The sequence below is a fragment of the Falco peregrinus genome, chromosome 9, assembly GCF_023634155.1.
Source record: "Falco peregrinus isolate bFalPer1 chromosome 9, bFalPer1.pri, whole genome shotgun sequence".
Classification (NCBI taxonomy): Eukaryota; Metazoa; Chordata; class Aves; order Falconiformes; family Falconidae; genus Falco; species Falco peregrinus.
This window is the reverse complement of record NC_073729.1, coordinates 38,307,337-38,334,582: the sequence shown is the minus strand read 5'-3', so window position 1 is coordinate 38,334,582 and position 27,246 is coordinate 38,307,337. Positions and strand designations below refer to the sequence as shown.

The window sequence follows — 27,246 nt, the reverse complement described above, 5'->3', positions numbered from 1 at the left end:
CGAGCGGCGCGGGCTGCGCGTGCGCGGCGGCATGGGGAGCCCGGCGGCGGCGGGCTGGGGCGCGGCTCCCGCCAGGCGCCCGCGGCTCGAGGCTTCCCGCGGCGGCGCGGCCGACAGCGACCCGCGCCTGTGGGACACGGAGCGGCTCTGCCAGCACCTCTTGTGCTGCGGCGTGGGCGGACCCGGGCTGCTGCGCCGCTTCCGAGGTAACGGCGGCCCGGGCCCGACCCCCGGGGGCCCCTCGCGGCGGCCGGGCCCGGGCGCTGACGCTGTGCTTGCTCCCACAGAGAACGGCGTCACCGGGAGCGCGCTGCTGGACCTGCCGGCCTGCGGCCTCGAGGCCGCGGGCGTCTGGTGAGCGGGGGGCAAGGGGGCAGCCCCGGGACGGGAGGAGGGCGCCGGGCTCCCCGTGAGGGCCGGGCCCAGCGCTGATGGGGCGGCCTCGTCCCGGCTGCGGGGCCCGGGGCGCGGAAGCCAGCGGCTCGGTGAGCCCGAGAAAGCAGAAAAATCCATGTAGATGGCTTTGATGGAGATGCCGCCGGCATCACGGTAGCTGCGGGCGTCGACAGGGACCGCGACAGCGCCCGTAGGGGTCCTGACGGAGCTGCCCCCTCGGCCGGGAGCCGGCGGCGCGTCCGACGGCAGCGAGTGGGCGCTGGGCCGTGGCGGCCGGGCTCTACCCTTGCCCCCGGCAAGCCCCGGCGCCGCGGCCGTAATCTCGGAACGGCTGCTGGTGCTGGGACGTGGCTGCTCGCTGCACCTGCTACGACGGGCTGTGGGGCTGCTCCACGGGGCCGGGCAGCGGCCAGGCCAGGCCGTGGGCAGCAGCTGGGCAGTGGGCAGGCTGGCTGCTGGGTCAGTACCAGCCACCTGCTGTGAGCGCAGGAAAACCGAATGCACGTAGAGGCACATAGAAGCTTGTTTCCAGCAGTGAGGAAAATGACTGGTTCCAAAAAACTTGAGATTTTTCTGGTGGTGAAGGTACTGTCTTACCTTTCTGAAGCAGAAGGCTATAAACGCATCCTGTCATCCCACATGTGTGAAGTGCCCCTCTGTCCCACTGGGGCTGCTTTGGCTTGCCTCTCCTGGGATGTGAGCCTGCTTGCACACCACATGCTCCCCAGCGCTTCTTAATCTTTGTCTTTTCTTTCCTCCTTTGCTAACTATGTTTATGCTATTTTCTCCGAATTTCTCTCAAAACCTGGCTGTTCTGCTTGGGTTATTTGCTAATGTGCGGTTGTTAAACTTAAGGCAGTTTGGAGCATGGGTACCTGGCAAGTGTACTCCAGTGCAGAGCTGTACTTGTCTGCTGGGGATTTTGAGTACTTCAGTGTGCAGATTGGCTGTTTGGCTAAAAACTTGTCCAGAGCTAACGCTGTGCTGAAGGGCCCCATCTCTGTAATGCTGAGACATCCTGGCTAAACTCACAGGTTGTAAAGGGTGAGTTAGAAAAGCAGGTGTCTTGGTGTGGCTATCTGTAGAGAAGGAAGAGCTGATGTGACTCAAGGTGACAAGGCAGAAGGGTTGTGCTTCAGAGGAGGTAAGGTGTTGGCAGGAGTCATTAAGGTATTTTTGGTTTTTTTGGAAGAAGGGTTTTAACTGCAGCCGTTTAAAGTGTGTGGACAGAAATGGCATGGTATGAGGAAGGTAGCTAAAGGCTTTGTTTCTGAAGCATGAAGTAATTGTCTAATTGAAATGACAGTTAGGTGTGTAGTTCCTGTTTAGAGGCTAGCAGGAGGCTTGGTTGGTTTTAGTGCCTTGCTGGCTGTCCGAGCATCAAGAAGTGCCCATACGGATGCTTGGACACCGCAGCTGTCTGCAGGCTGCTCTGCGGGTCGTCAGAAACTCGTAGGTCAGGCTCTGGTAGTGCTGACCGTAGGCAGGCAGGGTGGGGCGAAGAGGAAGTCCCTCAAAGTGTGGGGTACAGGCAGTGGAGTCAAATGGTTGTGAAGAGTGCTCAGTTGTTACGGAGAATGGATGGTGCTGGGGGTGTGGAATGATGTGCTTGTCTGTTTTCTTTTATAAAATGTTTCCTTCAGTAAGATCTGATATCTTGTTTCTGTGTAGCTGAAGATGCCAGTTGGATGAGAAGCTGCTAGAGCCTTCTGCTTTTTTAAAAACATCGTAACTTTACAAAAAAGAATGATCCCTTTGCATGGGCCTTTCCACTGCATGCTGTTCTACAGTAACTTTTATTGTTTCTCTGTGACAGGCTGGTAGTGAATGCTTATATTTAGTTCCCTGCCGTTCCTGGACCATAGGGAGAGCTCATTAGGGAGACCTCAGGATGACAGGGGCCTGGAGGCAGTGCTGTGGGTTTCCTACGTGTTCTCACGTTCCTGGAAGTGAATGTTTTGTGAGGCGTGTGGCATGCTGCATGGTAAATACAGATGATGAGTAGGGCTGTCTGGCTGACCTCTCTGGAATATTTAAGCTTCTAATGGGTGCAGGAAGGGGTTTTTCTCATCCTTGTGACCTGCAGCATGGGGGGTCGGGGTGGGGAGGGTGGATGGGGAGGCATTGGTTGTCACCTTTTCAAAGACAGCCAGCAGTATTACCACTTTGGCTGTTTGAGGAGCTATGCCTGCAGAGCCCTAAAAAACCACAGTACTAATATGCGATTTGTGTGTAATGTCTTTGTTGAGCCAGTCTTTTCATAGAGACAGCAGGTGAAAAATCCTCTGCTGCTGTTTTCTGTCTGAAGAAGGATAGAGAGCTCTCCATGGGGTGACGTTCTGTGATCTGTTGTGCTAGGACTGCACTTATGGCATGCTTTGTTATCTGGAGGCCAAACCCAAAACAAAGGTTAGTGTTCCACGAGGCAGGGCAAGATGATAAGACGCACAGGCCACTGACATGGTATGTCAGGCGGGGACTTCCCAGCATCCCCGGTCAAGCCTATTCCTCTTGTTGCTCTCTCACCCGTGTGCAGCACTGATCCGTCCCAGGGGTGACTCCAGCAGATGTGTTATACAGTGCAGAGAGCTGTGTTAGCGCTGTTTAATTCAGCCCTGCTGGAGCTAAGTTTCTGGGGCTAAGCACGTTGTGTTAGGCTGTGCTTCTTGTGGACACGTGTTTGCATAGGTAGTTGTGTAACAAACTGTAGTGTCAGTAGTACAGAACCATCCTTTCTCGTCTGTTCCTGTAGTTGCAGTCAGTAATTTCTCGAGATGGTAGGCACTCAAAATACCTTCCTCCTTATGTACCTGGCTATTTTCCAGTTAATTTTCTCCTTGCTCCTGTGTTTTTGCAGAATTTGAAAGGGTAACCAAGTGCTTCAAAGCAACAGGTTGTGCTCTGTACTTGGCAGTGCTGTCCCTCACTTAATTCTGGGTGCTGCTTTACACTCCTCACCTTCTCAAAAATGTAATGAAGTCCTACCTCGTGTACTTCACCTGACCCAGAGTATCTTTTTGGGCAATTGTTACCTGAGGTCTATTGCATGACTATGTGGTGGTGCTACTGTACCTCTTGCAGCATTGCAGCTCTTTCAAAAACATGCTTGTGAAGTTTGATCTCCATTATTAGCATGCTTTGAAGTGCTATCCACGGAAGATCTCAGTTGTAATTAGGAACGTGAGGGTCATCTCTGCATGTCAAGTTTGGGTGTTAATTTTTCAGGTCTGCTGAAGCAAAGATGCTCTGGTCCAGGTGTGGTTCTGCATGTTAGATGAGTGCCTTGAGAGAGAACTTCTCCACAGAAGCTAAATGAGTGTAGATGGCTGGAGGTGGATTGCTTCTGACTTTGCTGTCCCTGAACCGTTTTTGAGGGTGGTGTGATGGAAGTGCTTGGTTACCAGCCCAAATGCTAGTCCTGCCTGAGCTAGCTATACCTGTGGTCAGGAAGGTTACACATTTCTTAGAAACAGCAGTTGAATATTCTTGGTCTCATTTTCAGGACAGACCTCAAAGAGCAGTTGTGGTTGCTTTTCCTGGGAGTGTAATTATAGTTCCATACAACCTTCTGGTTGGCTGGCTGCAGAAGGGTTCCTCTGCTTTTCCACCACGCTAAAGGTCATCTTCTCTTCTTAGCAGAGAGCAAGAAGGATGGGCAGATTCAGGTGGTCCTCCTCTTGTCCTCAGTGTTAGGTGCTTTCTGTTGCCCTGTAAATAGTGGGCTCTCTCAGGAAGGGGCAGCTAAAGCCTCGTGACTGTAAGCAGCAGAGGCTGCAGCCCTCCCTGTTAGGGAAAGGGATACTAAGTGGTTAAGATAAAAACTCGCCACCAGCAGCTTAGGCATCATATGCGTTTAATATTTTATGGATTGTGAATTATTAAATGGTTGGATGAAAACATGTAGTACATCAAGCAGTATTTTTTGCTAATAGCTGATATTTTATAGTATTGCTTTCTGTTAAAGTTTAAATTGAAAAACTGATGTAAAACTGATCTCAGGGTGGTTGACTGCTGAAGAGGGTAAAGGTAGCAAATAGTACTTTCTTGTGATAAAGTGTTTGCTGTCATACTGAGGCTGAAGTATTTTGCTCAAGGAGAAGGCTTGCAGACAGAAGTAGTAAAAGTGGGTGTAACAACAGAGTGTGTTCTCTCTCCCTCCAGACTTGTCCTGCCTGTGCTCTTAGACTACCGTGGCTACAACAGGGCACCTGCATTGGAAATTTATGTGTGCATTGTGAAAGGGACCTTTAATGCTTTATTAAGAATGACAGTAAAACATTTTTCCAAAATAGAAGAATCAGTTCTCAATGAAATTGGAGCATCTCTTAAACTCTAGTGGTTCTGCTGTTGGACCTGAGATTAATTCTGTAAAATTCAAGTTAATTGGGCAAAATTAAACTACTTCCGAGTTTACTAACTGAAAGAAATTTTTATTGAAATAGTTTATTGGGGCTTTAACATTTTAGTTTAAGGAATTTTTCAGCCTTAAAATGTGTCAGTTATACAGGCACTGAGTGTTGTTTTTCCCATAAATTTAAAAGGCTTACCCCCAAATATGACTTTCCCTAAAATAAATTGAAAAAAACTCTGTATTACCTGGTGTTTCTGTGTCTTGGTTCAGTGTAAGTGGGGGAAAGCACTTAAACTGCTTTACAGACAACTTCTGTAGCTATTTGTTCTCTTCCTTCTGTACCTGATTTTAGAAGAGTGAATGCTTTCAATATTTTTCTGAAAAAGCTGCAGAAGTCTGTATTTCTGTTCAAGAGTCAATGAATAACAGAGAGATAGTGAACTTGCAAAACTAATTCCGTATGTTCTGCAGATTGCAAAGGGAAGGGCGTAGCAAACTTTGCTCTCAAGGACTTTTTCTTTCCTTTCTAGCCTCCCAGCTGAGAGACTGGAAGTGCTGGCCTGCCTGAACAAAGTGAGACAGCAGCACGCCGACATGATGAAGGTAGCTCCAGCGCAGTGGCCGGAGGACACAGCGGCCAGGACCTTGCTGCCTCCCCTCCTTCTGGCTTGGTGGTGCTGGTGCGCGCTGCTGCGACCGTGCCTTGCCTTTGCAGAGCTGCTGCGACCGTGCCTTGCCTTTGCAGAGCTGCACACTCCCCAGCCTTTCCCCTTGATAGCAGGTGGTCTTTGAAAAGCCACATTAACCAGAAAAACTGTTAAAATCACCAGCTAGGAGCTTTATGTGGGCACCGGGCGGTTGTGAGAGATTGAATGATGTTTGCAATGTGTTGAGAAGCTCCCCTTTCCCATCTCTTTGTGTAGAGCCTCCCTGAGTTGTTTTTTTTTTTTTTAATTTTGCCCCCAGGCCTGGTTAACAGACTCCTCCTCGCTGCCACTGGTTGCCATGTCCAACAGCTTCTCGAAGTGGTGTATGTTGGTTTAACTCGGGCCAGAGCTGCGTACATTCTGTCGTAGCCTGCACATCTGCTAGAGCCTTATGAGCTCAGTGGCCCAGCATGGAGGTGACACAGGGAAACCTTATTTGCTTCAGTATTTTACCAAGAGATGTGTGTGATGAAATGGTTTTATCTGCTGTTCTGAGTCAAGGATTAAACGTGTGTGATTATCTTCTCTAGCAAGTCACTGTAGTTACTGAGATATCTCTTAAAAACTTGTGCTTAGGGATGATCAGGGAGTACATCTTTCATGTTTCAGTTATCCTGGGTTTTGCATTTTATTTTGTGACAAAGGTAAAAATCATAATTTCCACTCTACTAAATTTCACTTCATTTTTAAAAAACATGAACAATATCAAACCAAACACTTCTTATGGGATATCTCAGACACATATTGCAGTATCCTGCTTTAACTGGAACAGCAGATTAATAAAGACAGCGGTTTTCTCAATTGTTACATTTTGGAATTGCACAGGTACAGATTACATTTTTAGAGATTTTGACTTTAATTCCCTTGTCCTCTGAAATATGCAGCTTTGTCTTTTTTGATGCCATGCTTAAGTAGTTCTCCAGGGTAAATCTTGATAAAGGGTAGGCAGGTAATGGCTGTTTTACAGGAGAAAACAAAATAATTGCCCTCTCCCACCAAATACTTGACCATTCTAGATATCCTTTACCTTGGTGCCTGTTTCTTTTCAAAATCAAATTTTAAGTGTTAATTATGCTGCTGTTTGGCTTTTGTAGGTTTTTAACGATCCGATTCATGGGCACATTGAAATACATCCCCTTCTTGTTTGTATCATTGACACACCTCAGTTTCAGCGCCTGAGATACATTAAGCAGCTGGGTGGCACTTACTTTGTTTTTCCAGGAGCCTCTCACAACCGCTTTGAGCACTCTATAGGGTAAGGCGATGTCTTGCACGAAGGTCTGTTGCATTTGGATTTCCCGGAGCTTCGTTGTGCTAATGCACAGTGCTAGCCAAGGGACACTGTTGTCTCTGAGCATTGGTGAAGTGCTGGGGGGGACATTTTCGGTCTCAGGAGTGTTCCCGGATATCTTGTGTGACTATGGGTTGTTCCCTCGAACTTCCTTTATTAAAGACAGATAAAGAAACCTGCAAAATGGATCAATGTTAGATTTCCTCCCCTGCCCCTTATTCTTCTAATAATAATGTTAATTAAAAACTGTGAGTGCTTTATGTTCTCCTGGTCAAAATCTGAGTTTTAAAGGATAAACCTGGGAAGGGTACTGGGACTGCTATAAATGACTTGCTGGACAGTTGTAATCCCCTTATATTGTCCAGCACACCTAAACCCCATTTTGTCTGTGATGTTTGCATTCGTAGTTGTGTGCTTTCTGCAGTCCATGGCGGATTGTCAGGCTGTCAGCCGTAATTAAAGTGAAACAGAAACAGATGATGGACATGAGGATTCCCAGAGTGTTGCTGAGTCATTCACACTCCACAGAGAAACTGTTCAGTGACAAATTTAGGCTTGTTTTAAAAGTATATCCCAAGGTGCAGAGAAGTTAAACTAGTCAATGGTTTTTAGTCAGGTGATCTGGCCAGCCTAAAATGGCTTTTGTTACTGCTGACATTGTGGAGCCAGTCTGGCTTCTGCCTCTGCTCCCTGACATTAACAAGATGCAAATGACCATTGTAAAATGGTCAGATCAGTGAGGCAAGCTGGAATTGATTGCATTTGGTAAACCTGAAAAGGCAAAAGGGGGGGATATAAACAAAACTTTCACAACAGGAGTCTGAAAGCTCCAATAGTATTGACAGCCTTTTCTTTTAAACAGTTCATTTAATCTATATAGTTAAACTTAAGACAGTTGTTCTCAATTTGTATACAATTTGGAAGATTTTTACTGTATTAAAATAAAGTGAGCTTTCTGTGCTTATATTGGTCTAGTACAAAACCACCAAACAGTAAAATTTGGTCTAATAAAAGATACTGCCTTGTCATATAAAACCTTGTCTTGCTTTAAGATGCTCTGCAAGGGGGACTGTTGAGTCAAGTAGAAAAGGAAGTTGGTGTAGCGCTTGTAAACAGTCTATAGGATTGGTACCATATGTTACTGCTTTTTTACATGTCATGAGAACAGAGGGTCCCATTCAGTGAAATTAAATGGCAAATCTGAAATGAACAAAAGGAAGAGAAGTAATTGTCATAAACTATTGTTAAAATAGCAATTTGAAAGAACAGTGCTTTGGTGACTGTTGTGGACATTTGCAGTTGCACTGACTGGAAGTAGGAGGATGATGTGTAAGCCGTGGTGCTTCAAGACACACACTGTCAGTAATGCACTGCTGTTCGCTTGCACAGTTATTCCATGCTTGTGCATTGTGAAATACTGCAGGATGCTGTTGTCTCTGTTTTGGGCATGGTATCTTACGCTTTTTTGCTTTCAAATGTGTTACTGGTGATAAAACTACTACAGGAAATAGTTTGTTTCTATGATTCTCTTGCAGGATAGGGTTTGAGTATTCTTTGTATGCTACCCCTCAGACAAGGGCTGTGACTTAATGTAGTGAAATAGAACAGGTGAACTGATCTTCTGTTCAGCCTAAACCACTGGTACATTAACTTTTTTTTTTCCCCCCCTCTGCCACAGGGTGGGCTACCTCGCAGGATGTGTGGTTCGTGCACTGAAGGAGAGACAACCGGAACTGGATATAACTCAGCGAGACATTCTCTGCGTAGAAATTGCTGGGCTTTGTCATGATTTGGGTAAATAACACTTGAGGTGGCTTGTTGCTCTTTGAAAGCTACCCTGGATGAAAAGTTGGCTGTGGGACTGGAATGTGACAGCTGTTCTGGGCCACTCAGTGCATGGCCGTATTCTGAGACAGGATTTCTCTGTTTCTGTTTGGTCCAGAGTATGTATGTGGAGGCAACTCCACTTGGTGAGTCTGTAGCCGCTCTTAGCTAGTTTTCTGTCATGTTTCCATATGGTGTTTAGAGTTCTGCCCTCGGTGGCTGAAGTGTCCTATTCTTCCTGTGGTGTCCTCAGGTCTCTTAAAACATTTCAGAGTGAAAATGAATGGCCCTTTCAAAAATTGTTATGATTATTTTATAACTACATAATGTTTTCTTCAGAGCTGGCACAGAATAGTTAATGTTCTCAGTGTTACTGCAACACTTGCCTGTTGTGTGGGTAATGGAACTGGCTGTGTTAAGTGCAGTAGAACTTAAGGTGTCTTGGGAAAGCGCACTTGCGGTAGCTAAAACTTTCTCATAGATGATGGATAAGGAATTTGGATAAGGAATTGGCTGGATGGCTACACTCGAGTTGTGGGCAGTGGCTCTGTCCAGGTGGAGCCTGGTGACGAGTGCCGTTCCTTGGAGGTCAGTGTTGGGACCGGCGCTGTTTAATATCTTTGTCGGTGACATGGACAGTGGGGTTGAGCACACACTCAGCAGGTTTGCCAGTGACACCGAGCTGTGTGGTGTGGTCAACACGCTGGAGAGAAGAGGTGCCATCCAGAGGGACCTTGACAGGCTTGAGAGGTGGGCCTGTGTGGACATTGCAAAGTTCAACAAGGCCAGGTGTGAGGTCCCACATGTGGTTCAGGGCAGTCCCAAGCACAGATACAGGCTGGGTGGGGAATGGATTGAGAGCAGCTTTGAGAAGGACTGGAGGGTGTTGGTTGACAAGAAACTCAACATGACCCAGTGATGTGCACTCAATAGCCCAGGAGGCCAACTGTACCCTGGGCTGCATCAGTAGCAGCATGGCCAGCAGGATGAGGGAGGTGATGCTCCCTCTCTGCTCTGCTCTGGTGAGACCCCCCCTGCAGTGCTGTGTCTAGCTCTGGGGCCCCCAACATAAGAAGGACATGGACCTGTTGGAGCAGGGAGGCCACAAAGATGCTCAGGGGGCTGGAGCACCTCTCTGCTGAAGACAGGCTGAGAGAGTTGGGGCAGTTCAGCCTGGGGAAGAGAAGGCTCCAGGGAGATCTTACAGCACATTCCAGTGCCTAAAGGGGGCCGACAAGAAAGCTGGAGAGGGGCTTTTTACAGGGGCATGTAGTGATAGGGCAAGGGGGGCGGCTTTAAACTGAAAGAGGGTATGTGTAGATTAGGTATTAGAAAGAAATTCTTCACTGTGAGGGTGGCGAGGCGCTGGCACAGGCTGCCGAGAGCAGCTGTGGGTGCCCCATCCCTGGCAGCGTCCAAGGCCAGGCTGGACGGGGCTTGGAGCAACCTGGTCTAGTGGGAGGTGTCCCTGCCCACGGCAGGGAGTGGGAACTAGATGGTGTTTAGGGTCACTTCCAGCCAATGGCTTCTGTGGTTCTAATATATGTCAAGATCACGTCAAATACAAGAAAATCCAGATTTTTAGCTTGTTCAGAATATTTCTACTGACAATCATGTCTCAGATTACACCTGTATAATCTTTGTTTTTAAGGTCATGGGCCATTTTCACACATGTTTGATGGAAGATTTATTCCACTCACTCGTCCAAGTTTGAAGTGGAAGGTAGGCTTTTCAATATTAAAGTAAAAATAGAAAACTGGATTTTTTAAAGGGAGAATAATTCATCTTTAAACGACTGCCAGTGCTTGTGAGAATATAACAATCTTCTAGCATTCTCTTACTGCATCATTTTGGTGTCATAATTGAAAACCAGAATATCTTCTACTTTTGTGATGATTTCCTTGTTGTTCACTTTAATTGTATGTTTGGGGAATGTCAGCCCCCTCAGCATGGCTGTGAGCAGAAGCAGCCTTACTAGCAAAGCAGAAAGAGGCATGGGGAGAATTAAGGGCAGATGTTTGTCACCAGCATCTCTCCCCCGAAAGTGCAAATGCTCTTGAACTCCTGTGTACTTTCATGAGATCTGTTTGTGTACATATGTCTTCTTCCTGCAGATGTCACACTGGGTGACACAGAGAAATGAAGTGAAATGTGGTCTTGTTGGTGCCTGTAGTGTGGCTCTGAAGAGGCAGAATTTGTTAGGAGTGCACTGATCATTTAAAGCCAGCATTGTGTCTTAAAATGTGTATTGTGAGCTTTCTTCAGAATGTATTTTACAGATGCAAAATACCAACTGGGAAATTCCTTTCCAGTTTAAGATTTTTGTTCAAGGCCAGGATATTTAATACAGCATTTAGAATTCCAGCTTTCAGAAACTTTGGGTGGAGTTTCAAGGGTTGTTTGCCATGAATGAAATGTAAGACAGTCCTTCCGGGCCTCTCTCTGCTTGCAGTTGCTGAGCAAAATCAGCTGAGTAAACTTGTTAGTCTTCTGCACAACAGAATTATTTATTTTGTCTTTTAGCATTGTGACTGTCTTACTGCTGTTTGTTAAAATTAACAGCTCTCTGCTGGAGCTGGTGTTTCTGTAGACCAGGTGTCTTCCTGTTTGGTTCAGTACAAATTAATAGAAAATCCTGCAAGAGCCGCACTTGGACACCACGGTGCCAAGGTGCCCTGCCAGGCAGCGCTGCTGGGTTAGGGGAAAGCTGTGACAGTGCATGAAAGATGCTTAGCCTTTGTAGTGCAATATTGAAGTCGTTTTTTTCACAGCATGAAACTGCTTCTGTTGAAATGTTTGAGCACCTGATCACTTCCAATAAACTAGAAGAAGTCATGAAGTCATATGGACTTGTCCTGGAAGAAGATATGACCTTCATCAAGGAACAAATAGGAGGGCCTATAGGTGGAGCCACTTGTGAGGCATCAGTAAGTCAGTGTACTGCTCCTCTGGTTGTCCCAATACATGTCTTTGATTTTACTGAAAGTGTAGATAACTATGTTTTATTTATTTTTCGCCCTGCGGAATTCTGAGAATCCTGGCACAAGAGATGCTAGAGACATGTAGTGTTTATTTCTTATAGTGCTGGCAGGAGGTGGTAGCTTCACTACATCATGTGCTTACATCTGCCTGAGAAGTTCTTACTCAAAGTCTTCAGATTAGAGGAAAGCTTAAGAATGTTATTTGTATTTAGTGAACCCGATTTATTGTAACTAGATTGGTAGAACTGAATTTTTAATGGAACCTTAAATGACCAGGTTAGGATAACAGCCTGTTTATTAGATGCCTGGAGGTGATGGTGCTGGGAGATTGTGTTTTCACATGAAGAAAACACGAGACAGTTTAGGGTAACAAGCTGATAATGGATATCAAAACTGAGAACTGGCAGAGATGAGGCAACCAGCAACCCGAAGTGTGGCCCCAGCGCCAGAGCCACATCAGCTTTAACAGTAGCAAAATGCTTGGATTTATTGCAGTAACATACATAGAGGCAGGGATAAGACTCAAAGAAATGTGTTGCCTCGAGACAAGGAGGAAGAGATCATGATTGTTACTCCTTGCCACTCTATGAAGTATTAAGTCCTCTCTCCTCACTTTGCAGCTTGTTATCTCTTCAAGGACACCCATTCAGTTGCCCCTACTATTTAAGAACCTGTCAGTGGGAGATCTGTCATGACAATCTGGTCCTATATCAGAATTTGTGCGTTGTCCCAAACAAATCACCTGTGAACATTAGCACTTACCCATTATTTTCTGCTGTAGTAGTGTGTAATTCTGCCGTGTGTACTGCAGCACTCTGGTGACAAACATAGGGAACTTAGCATAATGAAATTCAGTCTGAGATCTTGTAGGAAGGGGATATTGATTTACAAAGACTGCAAGCTGATTTTTCACTTACTTGCACTGCACACAAACCTTGCTGCCCACCACTTGCACTGGTCTTGTGCCGAGTGCTTACCCAATGTCTCTTCTTCCTTGTTTGGATTCTATGCCTGTTTTCCAGCAGGATAACAGGAAAAGGAATGTCATACATGGTACACTGCATGTACCTTCTTGCTACCCTCCTGGTGTTAGGCTGCAGGATCTTCTGCTGGCAGTCACTTGTACTGTGGTGGTCTTACCAGAGTACAGGCACCTCTGCTGTTGAGGCATATGTGCTGTGATGCTATCACATGGCAGGACTTCTGGTCCTGAAATGAACCGTAAGTTATTTATGCACTGAACATAAACTGTGTCCTGGACGTTGTCCCAGTAGCAGAGCTCTTTTCATCAGCACAGGGTGTTTTTATCAGTGATGTGCTCTCTTCCTGCTGCTTACTTACATTTCCATTCTTATATCAGTTTTAAAAATTCTGTAATGCAGATAACATGAAAACCGTATCTGTTTGTATACCATGTTTTCCGCCTTCAGAATTTCAAGGCCATTTTATGGCATTTTTTTGTTTAGCTGAAGAATCATTAGATTTTCGAGAAAATAAATGTTTATTTGCAACTTGTATCTTATTATTTTGGCATTGATTTCCTGTTTGCCTTATGGCTGAATTGCCAGCTACTTAAACTCCTAACCCACAAGGGATATCTGTACAATTTTTGTTTAAAACTCTAAATTATTGTTTTAAAACTGTTCTATAAAGTTGTATTGTTGATTGCAGGAGACTGCAAGACAGTGACATGTTTGTGGGTTTAACTAATTCCCTGAAGATTAGATGCTTCCAACCTTTTCCTCTCTTTGTTGCTGTGTACTTTTTTTTTTTAAGCTTTTCAAAGCTGCAGGCTTTGCTTAAGTAGAATGGGAAGTTAAGTACTGGTGTACATGGTTTTTATTCTTCCTGATACTCTGGGAAGTCAGCTGATTAAGCCCCAGTTCTGAACATCTAATGCCCAGCAGCTTCTTAATGTCTTTCTGTTCTTTGCTACCTCAGTGCTGGATGTTTATCACAGACAAAATCAAAGTGTATTTCTGCTGTCTTAAAAAAATTGCTTTGACATTGTTTGCACACTTTAATTTCTTACTGTTTCTGATATTTATTTTTTTTCCTTCTCGGCTCCCCTGTTGTTAGTGGCCCTACCATGGTCGACGGAAGGAGAAAAGTTTCCTATATGAGATAGTAGCTAACAAAAAAAATGGCATTGATGTTGACAAATGGGATTATTTTGCAAGGTACAAATCTTACATTTTGGGTTTTTATTATGAATTCCTACTGAAACAATGCTACTGTATGTACAAGTGTGATCTCATTGTTAAACACTCTCTGTGGAATATTTTTAGGGATTGCCATCACTTAGGAATCCAGAATAATTTTGATTATAAGCGATTACTTAAATTCATTCGGGTCTGTGAAGTAGAAAACCAGAAGCATATCTGTACCCGTGACAAGGTAAGCAGTGTGCATGAACTGAGGGAACACCCAGCAGCAAAATGCATGCAAAGTATAGCAGCACACAGAACATATGGGCTGTGGCAAAGCCTGCCTTGGTCAGCACGGTGCAGCTGCACTCCGGGTTGTAGAGGTTTGCTGGGGTTGCCTGCTGGATGCTTTTATAGCCCAAGAGAGGAAGAAGTAGTTGCTGCTTTGAAAGCTGTTCTCAGAAGCAGTTAATTTAAGGAAGGGGCGGGACAGAGCAAGCCTCTGTTGAAAGAGCTTGTGGTGGGTCCTTCCAGAGAAGACCTTACAAAACCAGCAGCATGCATGATCCTGCTCCAAGTCTTCTGAGCAAGAGGTGAATATGGCTTTGGCAAGGGGCTGCTAAAGAAGCAAGAGGTCCTTTTCTCTGCCAGCGTCACTGTAGGATCTCTGCTTTCCCATGGCAGCCTGAGGCTGTTTCGAAATTTGTAGACTGTGAAAAATAACGATTCTGCTCTGTGCTGCAAATGGAAGCAGACAACTCATTTGATTCCTTGATTGTTTTAGTTTTGCAGTCAATAACAATGTGAAAAGTAAAAGATGATTGGTTTTTTTTGATTCAGGAAGTTGGAAATTTGTATGATATGTTCCACACACGGAATTGCCTGCATCGGCGAGCATACCAGCATAAGATTGGCAACATCATTGAAATAATGCAAGTATTATACTTTCCTTTTCTTGCATTCCGTTGATTTTTAAATTCTTGAAAGTGTTTATCTGTCTGGAATATTGGGATAGTCAAAAAGGTGTGACATAAAATTAAAGCCACTGGGCTGTATAGCCCAGTTGTTGTGGCAAGGCTCAGTCTTTAGAGTGTCACAGAGGCTGTGATGAATGAAAAAAAAGAGAGGGCAAGAACTACATCCTTCCATGTGAAGATCAGTTAGAAGGAGATTACTAAAGCCCTGAAGAAGCATAGAATCAGGATGTGCTAATGCTGCTTTAAGTGCTGACAGCTGAAGTCAAAGCTATACCTACAAGTTAGAGACCACTTAGCTCAAACCAGCTGGTTAATAGAGGAACGTTACTAACAGAGTAAAGTAATGAGCAAGCTTACTGTTACTGTAGCTCAGCTGAGGCCTGACTTTGTGTTTATGTAATGCCACAGCAGGAATTGTTCAGAACAAACTCCACTGGCTGCCTGCATTTGTACCTCTGTCGATGTCTGTAGAAGTTTCCCTATAGCATTATTCTTTTTACTTTTCTTGAAAAGCATCTGTACTAGTTTTCCCAAAGATTTTTTCACTAGGATCTTGGCTGCTGAGTAACCATCTGCTGAGCTTGGAAGAAAGGAACACAGAGGACTACACAGTATAAGAGTAATTTGGTACTGCTTTCATTTCATAAACTTCAGCTCCTGATTTAGTGATCCTCTAAAACTCACATGAAAAATGCTAAGATTTGGCAGTACCTATGTATGAGGAGTTGAACAGCCGAGAAATTTAGTACCATAATTATAGCAGCTTATCCAAGTAAGTGTACAAGCTGGAAGTAACAATGATGAGGTACAGGGAACTCTGGAAGAACTTGATCTTCAGAATATTATTTTTTGCCACCTGAAAATCCCACATGTTCATGATGCTTTACCTTTACAGTGTTCCGTATTCTCTTGGTTAACTCCTAGAGCAATGGGTCTGTAAAAGAATATGGTCATCTGTGAGGCAGCCTCATTGCAGCTGAGTGACCATGTCACTGTCTTGCAGGGTTCTGCGATTGTCTAAACAATGATAAACTTGTAGTCTGCAGCAGAATAAAGCGGCTCATTCATTGAAGGGTCTGATCTGAACCAGTTTTCAGTAGATGGAAATACTCTGTTGAAATGTGTGATGACAGCATGGAGATGGGACATAACTGCAGTGCCATCAGGGTCTGCTGTGCACAAGGGATGCAGTTTCATCCATTGTCTTATAATTAGAACATATTAATGCATTTCTTTTTTTACTCTTGAGCAATAAGCTGTTTCAAAATGATGCTATCCTTAAGTCTTAATTTTGTCTCAAACTAGGATTACAGAAGCCTTTCAAAAAGCAGACAAATTTTTTAAAATAGAAGGCTCTGGAGGAAAACTGTACCAGATTTCTACAGCAATGGAGGACATGGAAGCCTACACTAAGCTAACTGGTATGGCACTCAGATTTTTTTTTTTTATTTTTTTTTTTTTTAAGTAAAAGAACATGAGTACCTGTTAAAATGCTGGGTTTACATCTGTTGGTGTGGTGGGCCCTTGCCCATGACTAGGACGCTCAAGTACTGCTTTTGTGCACAGATGGTGGGGCAGACCTGCACCATCCAATCTCATATCTGGCTGGGGGAGCAAGACCTTCTAGTTTAAATGACTTTTATGTTGAGAGAGAGAAGTACCAACTACCTATGTTCTGCACACATTCAAATTCACATTGTTGCAAGCAGTCCTCTCAGGAGGTCCTGCCTGTGCCTTGAGTTTGTTGCACTTGTCACAGTGGGATATAAGTCTGTGTGTGTGTCTTGTGAAACTTAACCCCAAAGCAGGTTTCAAAGGGCACTGATGGGGCCTGATTTGATTCACTTCAGATGTTGCAACCCTGCTTGCAAATACAACAGAAGAAAACAGAATATATGAACAACTCAGAGTATTGCTGTAAGTTTCCGGCAATCCTCGATCTGCCACGGCCACGTTCAGCCTGACCATAGACCTGCTGCATCAAGTGGGTAAAGGGGCTGCACAGAGTGCTGAGATGAGGAGCTGCCTGGCCCCGCTGACACTGCATGCCTATGCCCCAGGGGAGGAGAAGGGGCTGGCTTTTGCGGGGAGTGACTATTGGAGAGCATGAACTGCAGTGTTGGGCCATGGAAAGGCTGGGCAGAAAGGCAAGAACCAAGATTTAAATTCTTAATGGGCTGGGTTCTGTTCCATGGGGGCTGTCTGGTCTGTAAGATCAGCTATGCTAGCAAATCAGCACCAAGGCCCTGTTGTAACTGCCTGCTGACCTGTGGCACCTGGCGAGGAGCGCAGCTCAGGGCAGGGAGACCAGGGCTGTCCGCCACCTCCTACAGTCTGCCGCAGCAAGGAGCTGCTTGCAGGGCTGTCCTGGTCAACAAGACGAGAGTTGAACAGCAAGAGGAGTGATGCGAGGAATATGCCCACATCAAATGTAACAGTAGACCACAAAGGACAAATATGTTCTTCTCTTAAACTAAGGCACTTCCTGCCTTCAGCAGTTGCCACCTGGGGGCTTCTGAGAGGACAGGAGGCTTGTTTTCAGTAGTCCGTGATGAGTGATGCTTCTCTGAAACTGCCCAATTGCCTCTTGGACCTTTGCAAATGATAAACCTCTGTGAGGTTCTGCAGCAGAAAGTTCCCTAGTTTTCTTCCATGAATGGTGAAGAACCACTGTTAGTTTTTGATTTGTCGCTTTGTGATTTGACAGCAAATCCTCGTTTTAGTAAAGGTTGAGACAGCAAACTGTTCCTTGTCACTACTGCTTTTGCACAAGGGATGCGTTTGTGGGCTGCTTATTTCCCTTGTGTTATCTCTTCTCTCAGTCTGAAGAGACCTAGTCTGTTCCTCATGGAGAATTTCCTGACTTTGCCCAACCTTATCCTTAAAAACAACCCTCGGTTCAGGGTGTTTTGGTGCATGGCCCATAACTTGCTCCTGGAGTGTGTTGGGAGCTTTTTAAGCCAGTTGCAGCCATAGGCAGGGCATTGCAGAGCTGTGCTTGCAGTGCGCGTCAGAGCTGCCCAGGTATTTCTGACAGGGGAGTGTGTATAGATGTGGAGCGCAGCTGGTGCTTGTGACAGGTGAGCAGCACCCTGACAGCAGCAGTCTCTTCAGGACAGCCAGAAATAACCTTTCTGCTCAAAGCCACATCAAAAGAAACCTGTCTTGCTGCTCGTATTGATGGTGGGAAATGCACTGCGTACCTCGCTGTGATGTGGAGACAGGAGGGGGGCTTTGATGCTAGCATCCAAAGCCTGACAAATTCGGAAGGTTTAACGGAAGTATGTTGTTCTTTTTACAAGGTAGAGCACCCTTGTCCCTGGGCTAGTTAGTGCTGGGATTTAAGATATTCTGCTGAACAAGACTGGCTAAATAAGAGGAGGAAGCAACTTCCAGTGAAATGATAAAACTTGTTGCAAGGGTGAGAACTGAGCTAGTCTTCCTGTCAGTAGGTGTTATGAACCTGACAATAATCAAGGTGATACTGTGACTTCTCAGCTGTCAGACTTGGCATGTTCAGCCATTCTCTGAAAGTGAGTGACTTTGCTGAACCAGCAGGTTTTCTTGTTGTCTTAACCTTTATCCCTGTACATGCATTTTGTTGTGACACTGGATTGTGACATACTTAACAACAATCAATGCAACTTTGGCAGATAATATCTACCTGGAAATTCTGCACTCAAGTTGTCCAGAACTGAAGGAGGCACGAGAGATATTGCAGAAACTAGAACGACGTCAATTATACAAGTTCTTAGGAGAGACTCAACCTGAAAAAATGATGGAAATTGTAAAGGTAATGTCTGTTGGTGGAAAATTCTGAATTCTGTCCCTGTAAAAAGTTGTTGACCATCTTTTTTTCTCTGTCTCCATGTGGGTTTTGGGTTTTTTTTGGCTTAACTACTATTCCAAAACTAGAGTTAAAAGTCATCCTCCTGTCTATGTAGCTGAGCCATGAAACATACAGGGAATTGGGAAGAGTTTTATCTACAAACAGCCAGAAGAATGGCAGGAGGTGGTAATTCAGAAATTGATTATTGCAGAAATATTTTCAGAAAAAAACTTTTCTGAAAAACACAAAATTGCATAAAAAGCTGTTAGAGTCAGTCCAGTGATCGAGAATGTTACTACTATTATCTTGTGTTCATTACAATTTCAGAATAATAAGGAACACATTTGCTTTGAATTGTGATTTGTGTCCTTTACTTTGAGAACAGATGTCAAACTGAATAATAACTTCCAAACTTCTTGGGGCTGAGATGGCTGTATCTAGAAAGCCTTAGTAAGATTAATTCAGCTGTCTTAAAGAATAAGGTTACAGAAGGACTACTGGATGTCTTACTGCTCCGTTCTTTTTGTTTGAAGAGATGGCTTGCTTGTATTCTTAGTGTCTAAGAAAAGGTAGCATTAAGAGATTCTGTATTAAAGCAGGAGGAAATAGGAAGGAAAACATGAAATGCTCGTACATCAGCTGTCAAGTTCCTGCCCTTCTGAGGGGTAGTTCAGGATAGATAGCCTTACAAATAAGGAGATTAGCAGGAGAGTGAATTGCATGAGTCCCACCTTTAAACACTTCTTTTTAGAACTCGTTAATGAAAAGAAAAACTCTCACTTTGAAAATCCAGCCAGAGGTCTTGGGTCTTGGGGTATCCAGTGTGTTGTTTTCAAGGGAGACTGGATCCCTGTTGGTGCCATAATTACATCCAGCCAACGCTTTGCAGCTTCTGATGCTCAGCTGAGGGCTCAGGGGCAAATTTTTCCTCCTGCAGTGTAGGAGTTGCCTGTTGCAGGAGTGTTGGAGGCTCAACTTCCTCTGAAGTGCTGGAGGTGAGCAGTGGCTAGATAGAATGGTTTGGGGTGGAAGGGGCCTTTAAAGGCCATCTAGTCCACCCCACCCCCCTGCAATGAGCATGACACCTTCAGCTAGGTCAGGTTGCTCAAAGCACTGTGCGGTTTTGTGGTCCTCACCTCATGCTGGCCAGAGCCAGGGTAACATCCCAAATAGCTACAGAGTTCTTAAATTCAAAGCTAGAGTTTCCAGTTAAGGCAAACTGGAAGATGTAACTTAAGAACAAGCGCAAGCAGCAAGCAACAACAAAGAAAAGGAGAAAGTTAGCCTATGTACATTGTGAAACAAGAACGGAAGTAGAATATGTTATAAGCAGGCTGCCTCCTGCCGGTTGTCTCCTGGCAATTCTTTCCTCTAGGTTTGGTCTCAGTCTAAACCTTCCCTTGGCTTCTTGAGTCACAACAAACGACACATGCCTCAGCTTGGCAATGTGTGTCATTCCCTGCTTTTCTTACTAGTTTCCCTATCTTTGCAATGGATAAAGCAGCAGCAAAAAAATGTTGCTAGCTGAAATCCTTCCCTTCTGGACCTGTCTCCTGGAAGCAATGTGATGCGCTCAAACCTTTTCTTCCATGAGTCTCAGTTGCTCCCAGGAAATCTTGCTTCACCTAATCTTGCATCTTACCCAGAACACAGCAGCCTGGTAAATAGGCAACTTTCTCTCTCCCGCCAGCCACAGCCTTTTAATGAGAATTTACACATTTCCCTGAACAACTCCTCTTCATCATACCCTGCTTCTCAGCTTGGCTTTAGCCTAGCTGTCAGCAGGGAATATTCTCTCGGGTCCAAAACCAGGCAAAACCCCTTGGAGGTTTCAGCTTTTGAAGTAGGTCACCATCCTCTCCAAAGTTTGCCTAGGAGCTTGCTGCTTCTAGTTGTTTTTTCACAGTGGTCAATGACATTACTGATCTTGTCTGTCTCTTGGGGTTTTTTTGATATGTTCCAATGTATAGGTATAAAAGCTTCATTGGAGGGTGAGATCCTGTAGCCCTTCATTAAAAAAAACCCAAAGTTCAGTAAAAACATTTAATATTTAGCTTTTAGGAACTTAATTGCAAAACATTTGTATAAATTAAATAATTTCTTAAAGGTAATTATTTTCTGTTTTTGTGGAGATTTCAACATCCTGGATGGACATTCTTCCCCCTGCTTCTTCCTGTCATCAGGTGAAAATTTGTCCTCCACAGGCTGGCAGTATTGGAGTCTTCTCAGTTATATAAGCTTGTTTGGTTTCTGAAAATCGGTAGAAAACTTATGGCTGAGATATGCAGGGATTCAAACAACCAGGTTGGTGCAGGAAGAGTCTGTCAAGCTATGAAGAAATTAAATATTTAGTTTAGTGACGTGTTCTGTCATGCATTTTTTTGCCTTGGTCTAGACCTGGTAGTGCCTAAATGTAACCTGAATTACTGTCTTTTTTTCAGAATAACAGCCTGGCAGAAAGCATTGCTAATTCCAGGCCAGAAAAGGATCCTCCAGATGTGGAGCTAAAGGCCGAAGATTTCATAATTGATGTAAATATCTCTCAGGGCAAGTTCAGAGTAAAAACTTCTCAATCAGTGGGCCTTGTGTACCATAGTGAAAATCAGAGATACATTTCAATACATTTGGAATGGGAGGGGGGAACCAACCACAAACAAAAAACCCAAAACCAACCAAGCAAACGAAAAACCCCAAACCCACAGGGTTGCTTCAGAAGTGCTGTCCCAGGTGTTCAGCTCAGGGCTCCGAGAGCACCGAGCTTCCCCTTGGGAGGTTTGCTGGGCCTGGGCGCAGAGGCATCAGGCATCTTCCCTGGGCTGGTGTTCAGCTGCTCTTTGGGCACTTCTGCTCCTGGTGACACACATGGTTGTCCCACAACTGTCCTCACTTTGAAAAGGAGCAGCAGTAGGGAATCCTTTGGGTTTTAGCATATGGGTGTTAAAGTCAGCAGTCTAAGAACCACTGCTGTGGGCTGTGAAGTCAAGCGAAGGGCAGGCCCCAGTGGGAGGGTAACGGGCACAGTGACTTCCAGGCTGCTGGTATGGCAAGCCTGATGCGTGGCAGTCATCCCTGGGTTTTGTCTCCTGCATAAAGCACCTCACTGCCACAGCTTGGTTGCTGGCCAGCACTGGTGGGAAAGGAGAGACCCTGAAGCAGAGGAGAGAGCTTGAGCAGTCTGCAAGTATCAAATAGCTTGATCTCTGTTCTTGGTTAATTCTGGGAAGAGCTAGCAAATGGCTTTGCATAGAGTGCATCACAGATCACTTCAAAAGCTCCCTTGCACTGAAGATTCACTTCAGGCTGAGTAAAACTGTAGCAGTTCACCTGGCTTTAAATTGACTGCGCTTTCCTTGTCCATAAACTAAAGTCATGGGAAAGTGGGCTTCTCCCTGCTGACCACAAAACTGCTGGTGTACCAAGTAGATGTAAATAACACAGTCTGAACCTCATGTTTAAAGTTGTGAGCTCTAGTGCTGCCTCCATAGGATGTGCGTTTCAGAAGGGCACAGGCTGGCAAGGGACTAGCATGCTTCCACTGTTTGAAGCTGGAGCGTTGCAGAGCGTGACTCAGAGCTGGTTTATGTAAATGTCAATATCCACCTAGCAGCTTCAGAGCGAAAGGTGGTGGAAGAAAAGATATAAGATGCAATACCAGATTGTTTTATTAAGTAATAATTACTGTTCTATTTTACTAGCATAATTTACAGAAGTATAGTGTGTATCCTCTTTTATTTATTGTGAGAATACTAAAGACAAACATTAACAAATGCCATTTTCTTTGTTTGATGTGCAAGGTTGTCCGTATGGATTATGGAATGAAAGAACAGAATCCCATTGATAATGTTCTCTTCTATTGCAAGGCTGATCCTTCCAAGGCAGTCAAGATCAGTAAAGAACAGGTAGTCTTTTTATTTTCTTCAACTGGCTGCTGAAGGGCAGCATCTTCACAACTTGCGATGGAAGTGATTACAGTCCTTTATGGTAGTTCTTGCAGGAGTTGTGGAGAGGTGGTAGAATCCATGTCCTTGCAGGGCTTTGGTGTCTGTTGTACTGCTACAATCTGGAATTCTGACAGCCTTTGCATATGAACAGTGTTTAACTTGAATACACTGGAAGTCTTAGAAAAATACAGTTGATTTGAATAAAGCTCATGGATTGTAGTGCGATTTTTTTTTACTGCTTTCCGTTTGTATTCAGATGAAAAAATTGAAGTTCAGTGGATTCTTAAATTTCAAGACATACTAAAGCTTATTTCTTTTTTGTTTCAAAGGTTTCAAAGCTTTTACCCATGACGTTTGCAGAGCAGATTATTCGGGTTTATTGCAAAAGACAGGATGCAGATATTGTTTCAGCTGCAAAACAATATTTTATTCAGTGGTGTATAAAAAAGAATTTCACCAAACCACAGGTAATGTTCACATGTTATTTTTCTTGTTCTTAGACCTCTTCACCTTTGTCCATAAGCTGGCTTTTTCATTAAAAAACTTGGCTTTCAGGCCTTGTCTTTGTGGCAGAGCCACTTCTCACTAACCTAGCTTCTGGTTTTATTGTGGCTCACATCTGGGTGTGCCTTATTTTCACTGAAATAGTGATGGATTTGCATTGATTTAACTTCCACACAGACACTCAGTAGTTCATGGATGCAGGTTTCCTCACACAAAGGCTTAAAACAGCACTGAGAGATTAAAAGATCTAGGGAGGAGGTCAGGTCAGTTCTTCTATGGCTTTCCCTCTCTTCCTTTGTTGTTCACCAGCTCTTAAAAGTCACTTCTCCCCCAGGAGATTCACGGTCAGTCCATTTGCTCTGAGTTAGAGTGGAAAATATCTGCAGGAGTAAGATTGAAAACATCAACTCTCTGGGCAACTAGTCTGTAGTCTGAGTTGCCTGCAAGGCTTTCTCTGTTCTCTGTGTTTCCCTTTTCTGTCAACTTCTCAGAACATACAAGTATCCAGCTGTGAGGAGGGAAGAGAGTATGTTACAGCTCACCTGACATTTTTGTGTTTGGAACCTTGTTAGAGCTGCCCTGGGAAGTAAAATGGAGACTCTAAAGCAGACCCCGAGTTCATACTTTGCTTTGCATTCCTCCTGCCAGAGGTGGTGGAGAAGCCTGTAACAGTCACGGCTGTAAACTGGTGACGTATGATACAACATCTCCACCACCACATCCCCCTTGCAGGAAGGTGGGCACCTTCATTGGTTGGACTTGATGATCTCAGAGGACTTTTCCAACCTAAATGATTCTATGATCTAAAAAAAAATCCTTCCAGAATATTCATCATTGTAGAGAAGCAGTTACAGTTGTATGAAGTAAGTTTTTCTCAGTAGAAAATGGTAATGGAGCCACTCTGCTACATGCATGAGCTGTGAAATTTCTAGACTGGAAGCATCATTAGGTTTGACAGATGTCCTGGCAAATCTGCTGTTACATTTCTCCCCTAATGGCTGGCTTTCACTTTTGTTTGTCTGATAATCATACCAGGAAAAGGGATAGCTTTCTTCACTTCCATGTACTTTTTCAGATATCTTCCACTATTTGGGATCAAGCCTCAAAGTAAAATAAATGCTTATATTGAAATCTCAAAGTTGCTTAAAAAATACAGTATGAACAGTTTATTCTGTGAACCATGGGGTTTTTTTCCTTTTCATAAAGTATGTTAATAACACTGACTTTGCGTCTTACTTGCTAGAGGCACCTGTAAGTTTCATTCAACCTCTGAAATGAAAGGCCACCCAGTAGATGAGTGCTTTTAGGTGCTGGAGCTACAGCTATAGGCATGAACAATTTGTTTTAAGGCTCGTTCTTATGTCTTACTTCTGGCACCAGTCTTTTGAGAGCAGTTAATTTCAGAAGGGTGTTTTACAAATGGATCAAGCAATAAGCTTTCTCTGCTTGTAGAGTTTGGTTGTGCCCTGTAAGCATGCTCTTCTAGTTCAGGCATATCCATCTCGCAGGCCCCGGTGGGTTGCAGAGCATGGCAACGTGCATCTCACCAGCTTATTTCTAACTTAGAGAGCTTACTGCTTTCTTGTATGTGTTTGTGGTGCTCAAGTACTAGGTTAACATATGTATCTCACAAGGATGAGCACTACTGCCTTAGACCGTAGCAGCACTTCGGGCTGGTAGATCGCAACAGTTTTAAAGGAGATACCCTGGCAAAGTCAGAGGAAATGCTTATAATAATGCTTCCGGTTCAATATCGATGCCCAAAATACAAGCCTGCTGATCTTTCTAGATTTGCTGGCAATACTTCAGGAACAAGTGCACTACCAACAGCGAAGGTTTCTCAGGTGCAGGGGGTTTTCTTTCTCTCCACCAGACACTACCACTGACTATAGCAGTTGCCATCTCTGGGATGTGCAGTCTTCAATGTTTGTTGCCTTACAAAGCTTCTAGGACCTTGGATTTATTTTTTTCTACTAAGTCTGATACGGAGCTGCTTTTCTTCTGCTTTAGCATAGAAAGCAGAAGTTAATGTGCTATCATTAATGTTTTCTGATTTTTAATAATAGGATGGTGATGTGGTTGCCCCTCATCTAATTCCAATGAAGGAAAGCTGGAACAACACGACAGATGATGAACACAGGACAGCTTCAGAGCCCAGCTGCAAACAAAGGCTTCCTTTTGATAAGTAACACTCTTCCTTTTGGCACTGTTCAGTCTGCTTCTTCAGAAGATGAGTAAACTTGAGCAGCAATTCTTCTAAAGGCAGTTGGATGGAATTTATGGAACAATGCATTTCTGCATTTTACAACACAGTATGTTTTAATGTAGGTGCTTAAAAGAAGTGCATATTCCAAGTGAACGTCAGCTGTTACAGCTGAGCAAACTCAGTTCTCATTTATTTATGAAAGTATTGGCACTGTGTTGCAAGAGAAACTTTAAAAATGCCAATTAATTGTTATTACAAGAAGTTCTGAAGACATGTTATTGGTCCTTCTAGTTCTGATCCCTTCTTAAGATAGTTGTGGTGTTGCATGAGCTAGCAGAAAAACTTGCAGCTCAGGTTTTGGTGTGTCTTGGTTTTGGTTTTTTTCCCCCAGTACCTAGGAAAGAGGGGAGTAAGTATGTTTCTGAAAATATAGTGAGGTAATCTAACTTTTGAAATAACCACAGATGGCATCTTCAAGAATAACAAAGTTAACTTCATTTAAAAAAATAAAAGGAAGGGAGAGGGGAATTTTTTTTAAGAACCAAAGATTACTTTTCTGGCATTCAAAAAGCTGATGAAGATGTGGGCCTCTTGCTATAAATGTGACCACAGTTTTTATTGATGTAACAATGCATTGCAGTGACATGCAGCCTTTTATTGTTTTATAGTGTATTTTTGATACATTTAATGTTTTATTTTTTACTGACTGAACTGCAAAACGTCCATTGTTTGAGTGCTGGCAGGAAAGCAGAGTGACCCGAATGTTTGTCAAGGCAGGTGGACGTGCGCACAGGTTTTGGTGCAGTGAGTGAGTCCCTGCTGGATGCTGCACTGGCTCTTTGCACTGAGTGCACCTTGTTTTCTGCATCACACTGTAATAGGTAGACAGGCTCCTCAGGAATTCTGCCATCCTTGTATCCCTTCCCTGTTTCTCTTGGACCTCTGATGGCTGTTTCTGCGTAATTTTTCTCTCCCTTGTAGAACTATAAGGGTTCTTAGATTCTTCCCTTGCTGGCAGTACTAGTGTGAGTTTTGCTAAGTGTCTGTCCAGTTGAAAAGGTGAATGAGGAAGACCTTCCTCTCCTCTTTTACTTGGGTCTAAGAGGAAGGCTGCTTTCATTGAATAAAACCTAAAAGCTTGAAAAAGCCTGCCCAGAAAGCGAAAAATGCAAAGCAAAAGGTGCAGTAATGCTCAGAAATTGGATTGAGCTTTGGGGGTTTATATGTGGGGTGGGGAAAGAAGAGTTGGGTGTGCGGTTTTGCCAGCCAGGCATAGGTAACCACGTTAGTTCCTGGAAGCTGGCACAGCAGGAACTCCCTCTGGCCGACCTGCAGGACTCTTCATAACTGATGGCATTTCTTCTCCCTCTGTTGTGGGAATGGATAGCTATCAGGCAGAGGGAAGGAGTACACCTGTACTCACTCAGATTTAATTTGTTGAAGTCACCAGAAGTTGTTTTGCGCTCTGCTGCTTTCTTACGTACCTGTGCTCGTGCATCTAAAGGTGATGTGGTGCAACCTCTGCTGTTCATGTCTTTAAGAGTATTTCCTATCAGCAGGTGTGCCAGGTAACTGTTAGAAGGGGTTGTGACCTCTAAAGGCTTTTGAAGAACTTATTATGCTTCAAGAAACAGTATCATAGAGTGAAGGCATTTGTTTCCCTTATATGCATAAAATCAAGTATTGTTCAGAATAATTAATTTTGTTATTGTTGCTTGTGTTTTGAACTGTTATAAAAGGTGCACTTTATACTTGGGAAATATGCTTTGCTTACGTTTAAGCAAAAATTCATACTTAATGTTAAGTTCTGAGACAGAGTGTTTCTTTTTCTCAGATGTGTTAATCTGAGCCTCTCTGGACTAAGATTAAATTTATAAACAGTTATTTTACTATTCTTTTAAGGAACTGCAGTGTGTGGACTTTATTTAAAACGGTTATAAATGGCCAGATGTATTTCTAAAGGACAAACGCTGCTCTGTGGACAGAAAAGGACCTTGGCATCCTGGTGGGCACAGGAGTTGACATGAGCAGTGACAATGGCTGGGCTGTGCCAGAAGTGTCACCAGGGGCTGGTGGGTGGCCAGGAGCAGGA

General features: G+C 44.2%; 2 protein-coding genes across 4 annotated transcripts in view; one reads left to right on the top strand and one right to left on the bottom strand.

Annotated features, from left to right (window-relative positions):
• The first annotated feature begins 17 nt into the window (after positions 1-17).
• SAMHD1 (SAM and HD domain containing deoxynucleoside triphosphate triphosphohydrolase 1) lies at positions 18-27,059 on the top strand. 2 transcript variants are annotated; one of them, XM_055813282.1, is made up of 16 exons: positions 18-206; positions 288-354; positions 5,278-5,350; positions 6,549-6,709; positions 8,424-8,539; positions 10,221-10,291; positions 11,341-11,496; positions 13,630-13,730; positions 13,839-13,947; positions 14,538-14,629; positions 15,980-16,095; positions 18,328-18,467; positions 20,945-21,034; positions 22,298-22,402; positions 22,774-22,911; positions 25,015-27,059. In XM_055813282.1, exons 1-16 carry the CDS (start codon positions 32-34, stop codon positions 25,135-25,137), a joined length of 1,833 nt encoding a protein of 610 aa, XP_055669257.1. In that variant the 5' UTR covers positions 18-31; the 3' UTR covers positions 25,138-27,059. The 2 variants fall into 2 exon arrangements, with proteins under 2 accessions (XP_055669257.1, XP_055669258.1); XM_055813283.1 differs by lacking the exons at positions 20,945-21,034; positions 22,298-22,402; positions 22,774-22,911; positions 25,015-27,059 and adding an exon at positions 20,636-20,789.
• PIGU (phosphatidylinositol glycan anchor biosynthesis class U) overlaps positions 6,709-27,246 on the bottom strand; it is a 40,873-nt gene continuing 20,335 nt past the window's right edge. Inside the window, exon 13 of one of the 2 annotated variants that reach the window (XR_008748665.1) lies at positions 6,709-6,896. The gene's annotated coding sequence lies outside the window, so the exon portion shown is untranslated. Of the gene's footprint in view, positions 6,897-20,708; positions 20,833-27,246 lie in introns of those variants that run through there. The other variant, XR_008748664.1, reaches the window with a different exon arrangement.

Excerpts from the sequence above, each read along its gene's own strand:
- SAMHD1 (XM_055813282.1), top strand. The coding sequence starts at position 32 with ATGGGGAGCCCGGCGGCGGCGGGCTGGGGCGCGGCTCCCGCCAGGCGC. Across the intron at positions 13,731-13,838 it reads AAATGGGATTATTTTGCAAG|GGATTGCCATCACTTAGGAA; the intron begins GTACAAATCTTA and ends GAATATTTTTAG. Across the intron at positions 16,096-18,327 it reads AGCCTACACTAAGCTAACTG|ATAATATCTACCTGGAAATT; the intron begins GTATGGCACTCA and ends CAACTTTGGCAG.